This window comes from Gambusia affinis, linkage group LG04 (assembly GCF_019740435.1).
Source record: "Gambusia affinis linkage group LG04, SWU_Gaff_1.0, whole genome shotgun sequence".
In the NCBI taxonomy this organism is placed as follows: domain Eukaryota; kingdom Metazoa; phylum Chordata; class Actinopteri; order Cyprinodontiformes; family Poeciliidae; genus Gambusia; species Gambusia affinis.
The window spans coordinates 9,000,539-9,019,364 of NC_057871.1; the positions used below are offsets into that span (position 1 = coordinate 9,000,539).

The 18,826-nt window shown below is 38.1% G+C and overlaps 1 protein-coding gene and 1 long non-coding RNA gene across 2 annotated transcripts; one reads left to right on the forward strand and one right to left on the reverse strand.

Moving 5' to 3' along the window:
* Positions 1-8,863: 8,863 nt before the first annotated feature.
* On the reverse strand, positions 8,864-11,719 carry LOC122829797. Its single transcript, XR_006370428.1, has 5 exons — positions 11,644-11,719; positions 10,383-10,441; positions 10,210-10,300; positions 9,882-10,055; positions 8,864-8,962 (listed from the first exon to the last, which is right to left on the reverse strand). It is a non-coding gene; the product is annotated as an uncharacterized LOC122829797 (long non-coding RNA).
* Positions 11,720-15,442: 3,723 nt separating this feature from the next.
* LOC122830126 (SUN domain-containing protein 3-like) lies at positions 15,443-17,302 on the forward strand. The gene is made up of 3 exons (XM_044115231.1): positions 15,443-15,515; positions 15,607-15,696; positions 17,184-17,302. The coding sequence occupies exons 1-3, from the start codon at positions 15,462-15,464 to the stop codon at positions 17,292-17,294; spliced, it is 255 nt and encodes an 84-aa protein (XP_043971166.1). The 5' UTR covers positions 15,443-15,461; the 3' UTR covers positions 17,295-17,302.
* Positions 17,303-18,826: the final 1,524 nt, after the last annotated feature.

Genomic DNA, 18,826 nt, shown 5'->3' on the forward strand with positions numbered 1-18,826 from the left:
TATTAAACTTTCAAAGTGCTACACAAGTCAGGGACGTTTAGACTTTACAGAATACATATTCAAGGTATCAGTAATGTCATTCTGATTAGTCACAATGCCAATTTAAGATATCTTTAATTTAGTTTTGTCTAATTATTATTTCCTTTTAAGATATCTAGTTTAATTTTCACTAGTCAAAACTAAAATTGAGATATCTCGAATTTACTTCATAACTATTCATAATTTCATTGTAGATATCTGAAATGTGTATTTCAGATAGTCAGTAATTCATTCTAGATTTCTTGAATTGAAGTGTCCTTACAACTCAATGGTAAATCTGACGTTATTTCGACTTGTCAGAATGTAATTAGAGATATCTTATATCTTATATTAGAGATATCTTGAATATAAGGGTGGTAAAAGCGAAATTATGTTAAAACGGCTTGCTATAGTACTTCCGGTAGGCAGGTCTTTCGACGCAAACAAAACTGGCTAACACTTTATTTTGACGGGCTGTGAATAAGATGTCATGACACCGTAATAACCATGACATAACACCTGTCATGAACATGAGTAAGTCTTTGTGAATAATTATGACTGTTATCATAAAGTGTCATTGGGAAATCATGACACTTGTAATACAACGTTGACATTCAAAATGTCACATTTGTAAGGACACAGCTAATGTTATGTCCCTTTTCCACCGGCTCTACTTCTGCGGCTCGTCTCGGATCGGCTCGGCTCGGCTCGCTCTATTTCGGAGTGACCGCTTTTCCACCAACCGACTCGGCTCTGTAGCAGGGTGCCGCCTCCTAGCGGTGGGGGAGTATAGCGCCCTGCATCCAGGCGCCATGTGCTGTGCTTCATTACTATACGACCTAATGCGAGTTGTTTTTCTGATACAAAAGAAGAAGAGAGATAGCTTAGCTAATTTTTTATAGCCTGATTGTGATTTTTCTGAGACTTCGAGAAAATGCGCGGTGGGAGGAATGCTGCGATGTGGTGAGGATGACAGCTGATCTCCACCTCGCAGCAGGAGGAAAGCAGGTGGCTCAGACGGTGCAGGTGAGCTCTCGATGATTTTTATATTAAACTACTATAAAAATTGTAATAGTGCCGAATATACATGGGCTAATGTTAGTCAGGGTGTAGAATTTAATTTATAATAGTCGATGTTTACCTTCAGGATGTCCAGAGACCTTCACCTTTCTGGAGCAGGGATTACATGAGCCCAATGGGCTGATGAAACATTTCTAATTTAAAAAATGTGGCTGATGTTCTTACAGAGTTGAAGTGCATTGACAATCTGTTATTTTTAACTTCTCAATGCGTTTAATTATGATTCATCTGATATTCAAATTATACTGAGAAGAAATAGAGCTCTGTTCCTTCTGATCTGACTGGTTCTAGTTTTAATCAAACCTTCCATGTTTTCACATTTTGGTCACTGAGAATTTATCGGGAGCTTAAAAGTTTAAACTCAAGGCTTATTTAAGGTTTGGACACATTTTCTCACTTTCTTACATTGATGATTCTCCAGGAAGACAGTTGGACAGTGAGTGGATAGTATGATGTCGTACTAAGTAGAAACAAACAAACATGACTTGTATTTCGGTTTCTTGCCAATAGCAACCCTAATAATAATGTCAAAATGTTTGGCTTGCTGAATAATGTATTAATAATGTGTCAATGACATTTATATAATATAATGTTATTTTCACTCTGTCTAAAGCTCCTGACATTTTGGGAGGACTTTATTAGGACCTTGATGCCATATAAACTACAATATCTACAATAATGTGTGGAGTGAGTATCACAAAAAGAGACTTTGTTCATTGAGGGCACAACAGCATTTATTTTTCTTCTTCTGTCTGCCTCAACTCTTCATAGAGCTCTGCCATCTCAGTGCAGGTAGATGCTTCCTCTTAAAGGAGATCCAGTTGTTGTTCTGACGGTTCTCCTCATCGTTCACCATCATGTCAGCCACGTTCTTCTTCTGTTCCCTGGGTTTAAGTAATCAGATGTTATAGTTTGTAGCACATAAATGTAGATAAATAACACAGAGTTACTAATGTGGACGTTACATACACAAAAGGAATTATTTAAAATAGACATGTTACTTTAACATACATATATATAATGTTAGAGCCATAAATAGGAAATATTTAAGTTATTTTTATAATGGTTTGTTTTCTATTTTAGTATATTTAGTAAGAAGACTGATATTTGTTCAGACAATTTTTAGTGTGAAATTTAGTTTTATTTTGAAAGGTTTGCTTCCTGTCAAGCTATATAGTGTATTAGATATTGACGGATTACCTAGACACGGAGCAATACTGTTTTTGACTGTTTTTCGTGTAAACTGTGTTTTCCGTGTAAGCTGATGTTTTAGAAAAGGAAAAAGAAGAATTGAAAACTCACGTATCGTCATTTTTGTATTTGCATTTTTCGCTATATTTTTTTTTACAGATAAAGATTTTTTTGTTAAACTTCACAGTTTGCACGCGTCCTTTACTTCCAGTGTCTAAGAAATGACCCATATATTGGATCAGTTGTCATGACATTAGTCAAAAACTTTCTCCAAGAGGATAAAGGTACGTTCCAGAAAGAAAGAAACGAAACGGAGGAAGCTTTGACAAGACACGAAGTTAAGAGCCATTCTCAAGATTTGGATTGCTGTGAGTAGCTGACCTGCTAACATGCTAATGGCGAAGCTAACTATGCTAACTGAGGGAGCTCTCATTTACACTGCATAAGTCGTTTGCAAGAAGACATTAGAGTTGGAGAAGATTTTTTACGTTTATGGACCATATATACATAAATATTATTGGACATTGTTGAGACTAAAACATGGAGGAGAAACCATCGTTTGTTGCCGCATCCGACGCAATGCAGGCGGGTGACCACAAGAGGGAGCCAAAATACACACAACAGGCACTCGAGGATAAATTCCACAGGCTTATCGGACAAAGAAGGGCAAAAATGGCTCAAATTACGGCTAAAATGAAGGAAATAGACAGCATGAAAAATAATGAAGAGCCTGTTGATAAAGTGGAATCAGAAACACTTCAAGGTTTTTACAAGCTGCATGAAGAGTTCATGTTGCTAAACAACAACGTTGCACAGATGTTAGCTCAAGATGAAGCTAACACAGATCAGTGTGACTGGTATGAGCCAAAGGCAGCTACTATTCAGCAGTTTTTGCACGAAACAGAAAGTTGGATTCAATAACGTAAAATACATGTTCAAGAAGAAGAGGAGGTTACTCCATATGACAGTGTTTCTGTGATAGCTGATCTTTATCGTCAAAGAAGTAAGAGCAGATTGAGATCCAGCACTGAAGGTTCTTCTGTTGTGTCAAACACTAGTTCATTGGCTCGCATGAAAGAGGAGGCTAAAAGAGCAGCCCTTCTAGCACAAGCTGAATCTCTAAAAAGGAAATACAACTACAGGAAGCAAAGCTAAAGGCTGAGTTGGAGGAGCTAGAGATCGAAACTGCAATAGCAGCCTCTACCGCTAAGCTCAAGGTCTTCCAGAACCATGAAGATTCCCGAGATGCCATGAATGATTATGTGAAATACAGACTGGAAGGACCTCGGTCAAGTCTTCCAAGATCCCAACCTGCACATGAAGTCCATGCTCCAATGACAGCAAATGAAGAGAAGGAATATCATGTGATTTCTGATGTGTCTGCTAGTATCACAAAGCATTCATTTCAGGCATATTTGTGTCATCAGGATCACTCGGATAAAGCCCCACCTACAGGTCCTCAGGATCCCACATGTACAGGTGACAAGATTTATGAAGTGATGCATCATCAGAACCTGATCACTGAAATGTTGGTCAAGCAGCAAAGCCTGTCACTGCTGCCCAAGAGAGACATTCCTGTGTTCTCAGGTGATCCACTCACATGTAGATCTTTTCTCAGAGCATTTGACAATGCTATTGACAATAAGACAGAAAATGAGAAAGATAAACTCTTCTTTCTGGAGCAGTATACACGTGGAGAGCCACAAGATCTGGTGAGAAGCTGTGAACACATGACCCCAGAGAAAGGCTACAGAGAAGCTAGACAACTGCTTCATAAACAATATAGCGATAATTTAAAAATAGCCATGGCTTACATCAAAAAGGCTTTAAAATGGCCACAAATAAAGACGGATGATGTTAAGGGCTTAAACGCTTATTCTCTCTTCCTGATTGGTAGCCAAAATACGATGCAAAATGTTGATTACATGGAAGAAACGGACAACCCAACAAACATGAGAGTCATTCTGTCCAAATTGCCATATAAGATGAGGGAGCGATGGCGTAATGTGGCATTTGAAATGCAGGAGGCCAGAGGAAGAAGAGTGAAGTTCACAGATCTGGTAGATTTACATTGACAGACAAACAAAGATAATCTCAGATCCATTGTTTGGTGATCTCCAGGAAATCAGTCTACCTACAAACCAAAAAGAAAAAGGTTGTTTTGTGAGGAAAGCAAAGGAAAATACACCGAGAAGTAGCAGTTTTGCTACAAGTGTTGACACAGAAAAACAGAAATTTTCACAGCCAAACCAAATCACAAAGACTGATAATGGCAAAGCATCTCAAAATAACTGTTTGTACTGAGACAAGAATCACAGTTTTGACAATTGTGAAAAATTCCAGGAGCAAGCACACAAAGAAAAAATTGAATATTTGAAGTCCAAAGGTTTGTGTTTTGGATGCCTTGTTCAAGGTCATATGAGTAAAAACTGTTCAAGAAGACTGACATGTCAGTTATGTTTGCGAAAACATCCAAGCATCCTACATGTACAAAGAGATGAAAAGACATCACCTAAAAAAGAAAAAAACACCACGTCTGAAACTCAGACCACTAGAGCTGTAAGCCAGGAGATGTGTGGATACACAGATTCTGCTCATAAAGAACCCTGAGTTTCATGCTGACTATAAAGCTTTCATGTCTGACATGATAGCAAAGGGTTATGCTGAAAAGGTGCCTGCAGACAGTCAGTGCAACAACGGAGAGGTGTGGTACATCCCACATCATGGGGTGTATCATCCAAAAAAGAAGAAAATCAGAGTTGTTTTTGACTGCGACATATCAGGGAGTTTCACTGAACAACCAGTTACTCCAAGGCTCAGACCTCACAAATACTTTGATTGGAGTATTAACAAGGTTTAGAGAGGAGAAGATTGCACTGATGGCCGATATAGAGGCAATGTTTTACCAAGTCAGAGTGCCGTCAAAGGACTCTGATTTCTTGCATTTTCTATGGTGGCCTGACGGAAAGTTGAACAAAAAACTGATGGAATACTACTCTGACTGGCACAAACTGAAAAAAGCTGTTGCATGGATGCTACGCATGAAAGACCTGCTTCACTATCTTGTTGAGAAAAAATGTAAAGAGGTTGCTGTCCTGAAAGAGACAAAATCATTAAAGCAGTCCCAGAAAGTGCATGAAGAAATGATGGGACTGAGAAAGTCAGTGAAAGAAAAACCTTTGTCTGTGCAGGACTTGGAAGAAGCAAAAGTGGTGCTAGTACATCACAGTCAAAGAGAGAGATGTATCCTGAAGAGTTGTCTTCGCTCTTAGGTAAGGATTCCCATGTAAGGAGGTCAAATCAGCTTTCCAAATTAGATCCTTTTCTGCACGATGGCATCTTTAAAGTAGGAGGTCGATTGAACAAATCAGCCATGCCAGAGGAAGCAAGATGCCCAACTGTGTTGCACAAGGAACATCACATTGCTAGGCTAATTCTGCAACAGGTTCACCGACAAAATGGTCACTGCGGAAGGAACCAGCTGATTGCAAAGGTCAGACAGCAGTATTGGATACCAGGACTGAACAGAGCAGCCCGTACGGTAATATCAAAATGCTTTACATGCAGAAAAATACATGCGAAGCCTGCAGTCCAGAAAATGGCAGACTTGTTGGAGGAGCGTGTACTCCCAGACAAGCGTCCGTTCACACATGTGGGAGTGGACTATTTTGGACCTTTTGGTGTAAAAAGGGGACGCAGCATGGTGAAGCGCTATGGTGTACTGTTTACATGCTTTGCACTGAGAGCAGTCCACATAGAGGTTGCTCACTCTCTGGATACCTCATCATGCATAAATGCCATCAGAAGATTTATATGTAGAAGAGGTCAAGTTTCTACCCTGCACTCAGATAATGGCACTAATTTTATTGGTGCAGAAAAGGAGCTTAGAGAAGCCATAGCTGAGCTTGATCATTCTAAAATAAGAGAAGAGCTGATGCCAAAAGGTATCGCGTGGACCTTTAATACACCAACTGCCTCTCATCAAGGTGGAATATGGGAAAGGCAGATTCGTACTGTCAGGAAGGTGTTGAACTCTGTTTTGAGGCAACAAACATTAGATGATGATGGTCTTCACACACTATTATGTGAAGTGGAAGCAATCATAAATGATCGTCCTTTGACTGCTACATCAGTTGATCCACATGACCTGGAGGTTTTGACCCCAAATCGTCTTCTGTTGTTGAAGAAACAGCCGATCCTTCCTCCAGGCTTGTTTGACAGTAATGATACATACTCGCGTCGAAGATGGAGACAGACACAATACATGGCCAACTTGTTTTGGTCAAGATGGACAAAGGAATATCTTCCATTACTACAAGAGCAACAGAAATGGCGGGCGCAAAGGAGGAATTTTGTCGCTGGAGATCTTGTACTCATTGTTGACAGTTCCGCTCCAAGAAACGCTTGGTTGACTGGAAGAATCCAAAAGACCTTCCCGGACTCCAGAGGAATTGTGCGACGGGTTCAAGTTCAAACCAAGTCTAGTTTGTTAGATAGACCTATAAATAAACTCTGTTTATTGTTTATTACAGGAAGCAGAATGAGTTAAGAAAAGACTGCTAGTTAACTCAAAGGCAAAACCTGGATTTTTTGTTAGGTTAATAACTATATGGCTCTTTTTGAAGTGTAATTGTTATGCATCCTGCCTATACGATTAGGGGCCGGAATATTAGAGCCATAAATAGGAAATATTTAAGTTATTTTTAGGATGTTTTTTTTTTTATTATTTTAGAATATTGAGTAAGAAGACTGATATTTGTTCAGACTATTTTTAGTGTGAAATTTAGTTTTATTTTGAAAGGTATGCTTCCTGTCAAGCTATATATCGTATTAGATATTGACGGATTACCTAGACACGGAGCAATGCAGTTTTTGACCGCTTAAGGTGTGTTTTCCGTGTAAGCTGATGTTTTGGAAAAGGAAAAAGAAGAATTGAAAACTGATGTATCGTCATTTTTGTATTTGCATTTTCACTATATTTTTACAGATAAAGATTTTTTGTTAAACTTCACGGTTTGCACGCATTCTTTACTTCCAGTGTCTAAGGAATGACACATATATTGGATCTGTTGTCATAACAAATATCCAGACATACACAGTTACAAATAACTGGAATAGTTGTGTAAATTAAAGACAAAATATACGGTAATTACTTGTAAATTTAGAATTACAGTCCAGTAAATAGTGCATAGATTTTCTATATTTACACCCTGGTCATAATATATTAGGAAGGTTCATTATGAACTTCAGTGGGTTAATAGCTGCATACCCAGCAGATTCACTTTGACATTTAAAGGTTTTTTTTCCATAAAAAGTATGTTCACTGAAATATCACAAATGTGTTATTGCTCTTCATCTATGCAAAGATTTTTAGTACCTGGAATAAGTTTTTGACTGTTTTTTTTTATCATTATTATTATCGGGAAAGGCGTCCCCAACAATCTGGCACAATGTGGTTGCATGGTAAGAATCCCAGGAGACCTACTACCTGAATCCTGTGTGGCTGCTGATTTGTACAAGCAGGAAACAGGACATTGACTAGACCAGGGGTGTCGAACTCCAGAGTCCTGCACCTTTTAGATTTGCCTCTGCTGCACCACACCTGGATAGAATAATTAGGTCATTAAGGCTCTCTAGAACTGATCTACACAAGGAGGAGGTAATTAAGCCATTTCATTCCAGTATTTTGTATCTGTGGCACATCTAAAAACTGCAGGACACCACACCTTGAGGACTGGAGTTTAACATCTGTGGACTAGACACTCTATATTTGTCAGTGATCCTTTTCATTCAGAGGAAGATAAGAGGGCAGAAGAGTTCAGTTTGCTTCATCCAGACCTTGCATGTTTATTTGACTCAACTGTGAACAGGCACTACAGACCATTCCAGAACTGTTTGATAGACCTATTAAACATAACCAGGAGGTATGTGTAAGATGACCGTTACTCATGAAGGCCCCTATGGGAAGGTAAAACTATACATCTGTGTATATCTTCTATTTGGCCTTTTCTCTTGGCATTTTTAGAGTTGAAGGCAGCGTTCCTTTTGTTTGGTGAGCTTGAGGCTGTTGGCTTCACCCATGCTGAAAGAGGGTAACTCAGAGTAAACCATGTACTGTCATCTCAACAGAATATTTAATCAAATTCCAAATAAATTTTGTTTTCATTGAAGTATGTCAGATTTTGCAAGTACAATATTTACTTTTTGTGAGAAAATAAACATACAAGAAGTTGTTTTGGGAATAATACTTTGATGGTCCAGATTTCACAGTCCACTGTGAAAACTTTTAAACATGAATATGAAAGCCCCACATTATGTTATTAAGAAGTCTTTATTTACCTGTATCTAGTCAGTTGGTGCTTTATAACTAGATGATTTATTTAAAATACTTACTAGACACTTACCAAACTTATTTTCTGTTATCAGCTTGTGAACTCATGTCTGACAAAACAAACATGAATAAAATATGTTCATAAAAAATATTTATTACAATAACAGACAATAACTTTTTTACATTATGTTTAGGTAATTATTAAAAATGATTTCTATAATTTATGTATATACAAGATGAGAGTGAAGAAAACGATGTCAGGAGGAGGAAACAAATCACTGGGAGATTCTGGGAAGCTGCATCCAAACCTGGAGCTGTGGGCTCTCCTCTGTGAAGAGCCACCTGCATAAAACAATAAAAAATAAATAACAAAAAATACACAGCACATACGGAAGCATATATTTTACACAGACACACAAATATTTTTCTTAATATAAATGTACAAACCCCCCTTCAGAGGAAGGGGAAGTCTGTGTTGGAAGAAAACCCTGTCGCAAAGTTTAGAAGACAATATCTTCAGAAGTATGGACATCCTCAGAAAAGAATATTTCATTTTGATACACGTATCAAACGGCACATAGACAAACATCTGAAACACTTAATATTAGAGGTGTGCCGATGAATCGGCCACTGATCATAATGGCAGATTTCCGTGGTAAAGTGTATGGTCAGTGATCGCCGATTACTGTCTCTTGTTAACAATCACATTTATCTCACTTCTCAGCCTGCGTGTGCAACTGATCTCTTCTTTTCTTCACACTGCGCAGCGACAAATCCTGTTGTGTGGAACTTTAACACTTTGCGTGTCGCGGCAGAAAATTACCTCGGGAGAGAAGCACGTCAAAATGCATCAGCACAACCAAGGTAATATGGCATTTATAAAACAAGCACTTGATGGAGTTCGGCTACATGGAGGCTTAATGCAGGAACAAAACGACATCCGGAACGGCCAGATAACAGGTAAAGCAGCGCTCAACTACCAAAACTCACCCGGATTAGCATGACTGTCAGAAAGCTAAACAAATAAACCGAAAAATAATTCAAGTCTTTGAGCTGGAGGAGTAAGACGCTGGTTCTGATCTCTCTCTTGGAAAGCCGCTACATGCTACTGGTAATAATATTTCACAGATGAAGCGCCACTCAACCTCCACCCAGCAGTGAACTCTCACACCGAACATTTGCTTAAAGCTGCAGCAAGTAACTTAACCAAAAAACATATCTAAACATCTTTCTGTTTAATATTCAGATACTTGTGGCTTACATAAACAGAAAACTCCTTGGGAGCACTCCAGGTGTTACCAGTCGGGGACAACATTTTAGGAATGTGTCCCAAGGTGACGTGACTGATAGCACCTCTGTGGAACCGGGAGATGACTAAATGTCCCTGAGAACCTTCAAAGGCCCAGCACTCTCCTGGGTGTAGGTGAGTCCTGCCCTGAAGAAAAAGAGTTCAAAGTTTGAGTGGGATGTTAAAATAATAAACAAAAGTCTTCTAAATATTACATCATATAGAAATACCATTCTGCTTCATTTTCAGTTCAGTTCATACCTGAATGCCAATGACTGGGTGGATGACGGTAATGATTTACCTTTTGATTTCAGTTCATCTCGTTCTGCAGGATGCACATCCTTCACTTCCTGTTTTTGTCTTCCTTCATCTTCCCATCCTGGGACCGAAACCTAAACACAATTGAAGTTAGCAGTTTGGTCATATCACTAAAGAGGACATTCAAATATGGGTTATTATTAATAAAAAGCTTACTGTGTTTATGGTGGGGGGGTGAAGAAACCAGAGGTTCCATCATCAGAGGAGCAAGGATGCTGGTAAATCCAGACAAATAAGGAGAAATGAGAAGAAGATGACAAGATTAGTGACACTGTTTTCAGACTTAAAACTTTCTACAAAACTTAGAAATGTTACGACTGAGGTCATTAAATCTGATTATGCAAAGGAATGTGCAGGTGCCTGTGTAACCCACATAAAGTGGGTGCAAATATTACACACATACATAATGAAAACTCGGCTTTGTTGTGGTAAATTATGACAGTTTATAAACTGGGCTACAGGTAACAAAAAAAGCATGAGGATGCAAAAAGGCATATCTGTGAAAACTTCAAATTAAGTGCCAAACAAAATGCTTTATACATGTCAGTTTCATTCGCTTGTTTTAATTCACAAAAATGTAACTTAATTGTCCCTATATCTGTTTGTCATCAGTTTGTAAATGGCAAAGAAGCTTCTTATCTACTGTAACAGTTTATAAATCACCATATTTCTGTGCACAATTCTGTCTGACCTCACCACATATTTACCACTGGCTGAAAAAGATGCAGCCCTGTTCAAGTAAAAAACAAACAGAACGAGGAGAGCAGAGCCTGAGTCTGGGTATGAAAACTAGCCTGTCGAAGTTTAAAAAAACCCACCTGCATCTAACATCCGGGACATCAAACCGTGTTTAACAATTTAGAAAATTACAGCCTGACATTCACGAATCAGCATAATTGAAACTAGCAGCGTGACGTCATGAACTGCTAACTTTATGCGCCCTTCATCAGCAATTAGATTAAAATAAAAAAGACGCATCACATATTATACTGCCGAAAGCCAGATCAAGTAAACTCACAGCCGCTGATGACTTTTATACATACAAATATTTTTGGAAGCTACGTGAAATTTAGTCTTATTTAGATGGTGGAATAAATCCAGCTAGCAAGTTCCTCGAGATAAACGCATAAATGGGCGCTGCACTTGGAGTGGAAAAAAAAAGGAAAGCGGTCACCGTTGTCTAGCAAATAACGTCGTCTTACTTTTATATTACACAAATAAGCACAGCACTTACAAATCATAAGTAAAGACGTTTTTTAATAAAAACGAATGCTACATCAAAATAATACCGTAATTTACAAGAACATACTAGGTGAGCGCCAATTTTCAAAAAGTCGTTAAGTAACTATTAACTACTAATACTGCTATAAACCATATTTATGTTTTTAAAATGGTTTATTGGTTTATTTTACGTTACCCAAGAGGTGCCAAAAGTGATTTCTCCAACTTCTAAATCCAAGCCACGTCGACGATGTACATTCCAGAGTCGGAGCAGATAGACCTTTGAATGTCTGGACAACTAGATTTCGCGCTTCGTGAATGTTCTTGTTCCCATGATGCAATGCGTGAAGTAACATTTGAATATTTTAAGGTGTTTTGGATAAGATGAATAAGATCTACAGGAATAGCTTTGCATACTTATAGATATCCATTACAAGTACAGTTCAGATTAAATTTGTTGGTAAAATCTCTAATTTAACAAAACACCATTACTGTCCATGAAGTCAGTTACGAATATGGAGACATTTAGGAGAGGGCATTTAGCAGTGAGTGAATGATATTGATTGACAGCACTAAGACCCTCCTCATAGTTCTGATTGATTGTTTTTGGTCAGAACGGTGCATTACTTTAGCCAGCTATAGCAGTTTAGGGAAGAGATTGAGGAGATTGATCTTTTCGCAGATTATTTGTCCCATAGCAACTGTACTTCACTTTGAAGTACATTTTAATAACAGGTCTTTATTGTGTTATACTTATCACGTTCAGTAGTTTTTATTTAGAGGCCCATTGTTGAAGTACAAATTAACTGTTACAGTATCTTTGGACCTACGTTTTAATAATTAGAAGTTCAGGGTACTACTTGAACTGCACTAAATATAAAGTACTACTGTAATTTAAATATTTACTAGTTGCCACATATGTTTGCACATACAAATTAATAAACTTATTAACTAAACAGGATTTTAGTCATTTTATGTATTTAAAGCTGCATTATGTTAAATCAACACTAAAATTCCATTGTGTTTGCTGAAGCTGACATCACACCTATGGAACTTGTGAATGTTTGAAACTTACATCACAAGCGTCTTGGAATTTTGTCATTAAAGGAGAAATGTTTTACTGAATTTTCTCATTTGTGCTTGCGGACTTCGGAGAAGAGAGACGTTCAAGAGTTCAAGAGAGTTTTACTTCATTTCAACTGAAATACAGTAAAAATACAAGGATGAAACGTAAGTTTTTCTTTGAATATTTATCAAGAATAACTAAATCACAATTTTGGAAGGATATAAAAATTGGTTTGACAGAATTATTTGTGATTTGTTACTGAAGATTGTTGGCTAGAAAAAAGTTTTTTCAGTTTAAGATGGAATAGTTTTGTTTCTTGTTTTATGTAAAGATTGAAGATATCAGGACTGTTGTTTTTTTGCATGTTTGATAATAATGAGAAGAAAGAAATCTGGAAAAATTGGCCCCAATTGTTGACTTAAACGTTTTTGTTCAAAGTGATTTCATGTGAAAATGTGAAGATCACTGACTCTGACAATTGTCAGAAATAACACCGTGACTGGTTTGGCTCTAAACATTAAATAAATGAAAATAAGTTTGTATAATTTTAAAAAGTTGTTTGTTGTTATGTTGTATAAAAGTTGTTTAAAGTTCAATTTAAATTTAAGACGGAACTGTTTGTTTTCAGTCGTATGCAAAGATAGGAAATATATATGTATATAATTTTTTTTTTCTTTGCACGTTTGATAATGGTGACAAGAAACAAATCTGGAAAAATTTAAAAGCTGTTTAAAGTTATTTTATTTGAAGATCAATGACTGTGATAATTTTCAGAAATAATGGTTTGACTTGCATGGGAATAAAGTTAAAATAAATGACAGTTTAAAATTTCATGAATGGTTTTAGGACACTGAAACTGATAAAAAGTTATGTGATTTTGTCTTGTATTTGATATGCTTTGTGACAAAGTCACTGACCAACTTTCCATGCCTCTGTTTTGGATTAGAAATCGTGAGAAGAAGTGTTCGACTCGTGTTAAATGGATACTATGGAGCTGATGGAAAACCAACAATCTCTTATAAAGAGACCAGGATCAGGTAATCCAAATCAAAAGAAATATTAAATTCAAGACATGCCAAAAATATTTCTTCCCCTTTGAACTTTTGACTTTTTTTCATGTAAAAAACACAAACTTATGTGTACTATTTAGAAATTAAAAAAAGACATTTTTATTTTTTTGACTAGTTTCTGTAGCAGTATATTTTTCAGCCTTCGAATTCTACGGCCTCTAAATTGTGATTGTGATGTATGTTCCATACATACATCACAATGCCTTCTGATGTCACTTAACTAGGAATCAGTTAGAAATAGAAACAGTAGAGAAACTCAAGTGTTCAGTGTCTATAAAAAGTATTTATCCCCTTGAGTGTTTTACTGTTTTGTTACTTTTAAAATAAACTGTACAACAAAATTTGGCTTGTATGACAAAAAAAAAATTACAAAAAAACCCCTTCAATGTTGGCTGGACCTTTGTTGAATTAAGTTGGTCACTTTTAAAATGTGTGAATATTTATGCAACCACTTATTTTGGGGAAAATATTTTTTGTTTGTTGCCATTATTTTTATATTTTGATGAAAAAGTTTTAAAATGATAAAGCATACAGGGGAAGTGAGTATTTTTTATATGCACTTTACAGCAGTAAATTACAGGTAAAAGGACCTGAAGGACCTTAGTATGAATATAAAGTCAAACTAACTTATGCCAAATGGCTGTTCAAAAAACTTTGCAAAGTTTGTGTTCGTAATGTGATAACGTTGAATAATGACCCACATCTCCCTTGAATAATAGATTCTTATTCTCAATGGTGACTTCCTGGGTAATTAAAAACAAGATGTGAAAAAGTTCAAGGGAAATTAATACTTTTGCAAAAAAGTCTTTGCATATTTAACCCCATAATCTTAGGATCTATTTATCCGTTTACATATTTGTATTTTTTCTACCTTGGCTGAACAGGAAGTGGACATACCGTCGGTATTACCACAGAGCAAAAGAAGAGACCTCTTTAGGAAACAACATCAACTGCAGCAGCAGCAGCTGCATCAATAGGGACCTATTGATGCACACGCTGAAACATTGTTTCCTCAGCATCATATTTCTGGCCCTGTTTTATGGTAAATGACTTTCTTCTACAAACAGCCAAGCACCAATATTTCTAAGTTTTGTAGAAAGTTTTTAGTGTGAAAGCAGTGTCACTAATCTCATTTCTCCTCATTTGTCAGGATTTACCAGCATTCTTGCTCCTTTGATGATGGAGCCTCTGGTTTCTTCACGCCCCACCATAAACACAGTAAGCTTTCTGTTAATCAACACCCATATATTAATGTCCTCTTTAGTGATATGACCAAACATCTAACTGCAATTGTGTTTAGTTTTCTGTCCCAGGAATTGAAGATCAGGAAAGACAGAAACAGGAAGTGAAGGATATTCTGGTTGACCTGCAGAATAAGATGGACTACCTTCTTCCATCGGCAGATTTATTACCGAACTTTGCGCTGAAATCACAAGGTAAGTCATTACTATCATAAATCTGACTGAATGTTTTAAGCCTAGATGGTTTTAATTCACTTTCTGTGTGTGTTTGAAACCAGGCGCAAAGGTTTTACAATGGATGCCATCGGCCGTACATCCTGGCCAAATACAGAGATGCAGTGGGTTTGGGTTTGCCCCAGAACGGCCATCAATCCACCCAGATATTGTTATTCAGGTATGAACTGAACTGCAATCATAATGTAACATGAATATGAAGCAGAATGGCATTTCTATATGATGTAATATTTAGAAGACTTCTGTTTATTATTTTAACAAACTTTGAACTCTTTCTCTTCAGGGGAGGACTCGCCTACACCCAGGAGAGTGCTGGGGATTTGAAGGTTCTGAGGGACATTTAGTCATCGCCCTGTCCCACAGAGTCGTAATCAGTCACGTCACCTTGGGACACATTCCTAAAATGTTGTCCCCGACTGGTAACATCTGGAGTGCTCCCAAGGAGTTTTCTGTTTATGTAAGCCACAAGTATCTGAATATTAAACAGAAACACACAGTCTAACTGTCAGACATATTTCTAAGAATATTTGTTTAATTTTATTTTGCAGGGAATGAGGGAGCCTGAACAGGAATGGACTCACCTGGGAACCTTTATCTACGAGGAGGATGGAGATCCTCTTCAGACCTTTGAGCTACCGGTATGTTTATCCAGTTGCTTTTTTAAGCTACTTTCCTTAATTGTTTTCATGTTAAAACTATAAACATCATCGAATTTTATTGGGACTTCATAGGAAAAATATGTTAACAGAAAGAAGCTCATATTTGTGAACACAAAAGAAAATTATACATGAAGAAAAAAAAAGCTCACGCTCAGCCAGTTTGAAAATGGAGCATCTAAAATGTCATTTTTAAAACTTTGCTAGATTCCGTTTTGTATTTAGGTTTGGACTTTGATTATGAGGTGCTTGATCTAAACCTTCCCATTATATTGTTGGCTCTGTGTTTAGGGTGGAAGGTGAACCTGTGATCCAGTTTTTAAAGTGTAACATACCCTTTCACCCATGGAAAATGTTGAAAAATAGCATCAAAGTGGGCGGGGCCAAGAGACACTTTGAGTGTGGGGATGAGTGCTGAGTGGAGGGAGGGAGTGGGACTGTAATCTGATGAAAGAAGCGCTGTGGAAAACGTATCCACTTTGTCACTATATTTATAGATTCTTCAGGCTGGTCTAGAGATGTTTTTTCAAAACAATTAGTGGTAAATCTAGAGAGTCTTTTTGTCTGTTGTTGGAGACTTTAATGGCGATAACTCTCTCTTGCTCAGATGCAGCTTGTCTGCTTGGATGGCATTAGCCGCTTATGGCTAATGCTAATTAGCAATAGCCATTAGCTGCTAATGCTAATGCTAATTAGCATTAGGCTAATGGCTAATTCCATTAGCTGCCATAAGATTCTCCCCTCACCAACACTCACAGCAGAGGAGACCCATCCCATTCTGTGTTTACATTACAAACAAATCACACATTTATAAAACTGAATAATGCTATCGATTAATGCTTACCAATTCCCATGGCAACGCTCGCAACAGTTTCTGAGTGCCACCAGTTTTAGTTGGCGCTGTGTTTTGGTTACCTTAATGAGAAAATTGTACCAAGACCAACTGCTGCAACCAACAGAAAAAATTAAATTCCCTAAGAACCGATTGACCGATGACCATGGCACCAGTAGTGAGATGATTTTAGTAAAATTAATGCCTAGCTGAAAGATTTGCACAAAAATGTCCTTTTGCACTGAACATTCTATCTATTTAGATAGAATGCCAAATAACATATTTAGACAGTTTGTCAGCAAAATAAAATTGATTTGAGGGTGAGTTTCACTTTAAGTCTTCTGCAGGTTTTCTTCAGGACCGATCTGTATTCATAGCTATTTCCATCTACTAATTAAGACCAACCACTCTCATCACCTTCCACTTCACAATTATGTGCTTCTTTGTGTTGGTCTATTACATAAAATACCAATTAAAACATGAACATTTGTGGTTGTATGACAAAATGGGAAAACATTGAAGCAATGTTGGTGGTGCTCTTGCAAGGCTTTGCAATCTCAAAATATTTTGCCTCTAATAAACTCCCTTTAAGTTCTACTGTATTATATTAAACTAATACATAATTTTATCATTGCAGAGCCACGAAAAAGTGGCCTTCAGCTCTATAAAGCTTCAGATAAACAATAACTGGGGCCATCCAGAGTACACCTGCCTCTACAACGTCCGAATCCATGGAGAGATCGCTTAATCAGAATGGATTTAAGGTAAGTATGGACTCAGGTAAGATTTCTGAATTTTAGTTTTTCTAAAGCTTCTTTGATTTCTCTTAAGCTAATTTCTTGATCACGTGTTTGTTTCTACCCACAAACACCTTTGTGGGTAGAAAACAATCCATTAACAAACATTTGTTAATGGGTAAAAATTAGGAGCAGAAGAAAACATTAGGGTACAAAACAGGGCTTTGACATTTCAAACGTGTAAACATCCATTTCATTTATGCATATTTTGCCTATCTGGACTACTTGTGCCTGCATTTTATTATAACTGCAACTAAATTGTAGTTATGTAGGCATGCGGCTTAGGTGGTCGCTGGGGCAGAAACTCTGGCATGGAGGAGTTTGAAGATTTCATGGAGAACAACTTCCCTATGGCTTCAAGACGATTCTGGCATCTCAGGAGGAGGGAACTTCGGATTGAGATCTTCATCCTGGTCATGGAATACTGGACCAGCTCTACACCCACAGCAGGCTCTTGGAGGGTGCATGGAAGTTCGCTCAGCCAGTCTACATCTGCTTTGTGGACTTGGAAGAGGCGGCCGACTGTGTCCCACTGGGAACCCTGTGGGAGGTACGCTAGGCCCTCCCGGTGGGTGTCAGAGCTTGGTCTGCAATGCCGGCAGTAAGTCGGGCTTGCTTCTGGTGAGAGCTGGCCTCCACAAAGGTTGACCTGATTCTGTTTATAACATTTATAGACAGAATCCCCTGGTCCTTCTGTGGAGTTGAGAGAGTCCGTTTTGGTGGCCTTAGGATTGTGTCTCTGCTTTTCGCAGATGATGTGGTTCTATTGTCTTCATCAGGATGATCTACGGCCTTCACTGGAGCAGTTCGCAGCCGAGTATGAAGTAACTAGGATGAGGATCGGTCACCTGTTAGATCACTGTATGATCGCTGTCTGTGCGTGGTCTTCATTGCCGGCAGTAAGTCGGGCTTGCTTCTGGTGAGAGCTGGCCTCCACAAAGGTTGACCTGATTCTGTCTATAACTTTTATGGACAGAATCCCCTGGTCCTTCTGTGGAGTTGAGAGTGTCCGTTTTGGTGGCCTTAGGATTGTGTCTCTGCTTTTTGCAGATGATGTGGTCCTATTGTCTTCATCAGGGCGTGACCTACGGCCTTCACTGGAGCAGTTCGCAGCCATGTGTGAAGCAGCTAGGATGAGGATCAGTGACCTGTTAGATCACTGTATGACCTGTGTCTGAGCTTGTTCTTCATTGTTGGCAGTAAGTCGGGCTTGCTTCTGGTGAGAGCTGGCCTCCGCAAAGGTTGACCTGATTCTGTTTATAACTTTTATGGACAGAATCCTGGTCCTTCTGTGGAGTTGAGGGTGTCCCTTTTGGTGGCCATAGGATTGTGTCTCTGCTTTTTGCAGATGATGTGGTCCTATTGTCTTCATCAGGGCGTGACCTACAGCTTTCGCTGAAGCAGTTTGCAGCCGAATGTGAAGCAGCTAGGATGATGATCAGTGACCTGTAGGTGACCGGTGTCAGAGAAGTTTAAGTTTTGT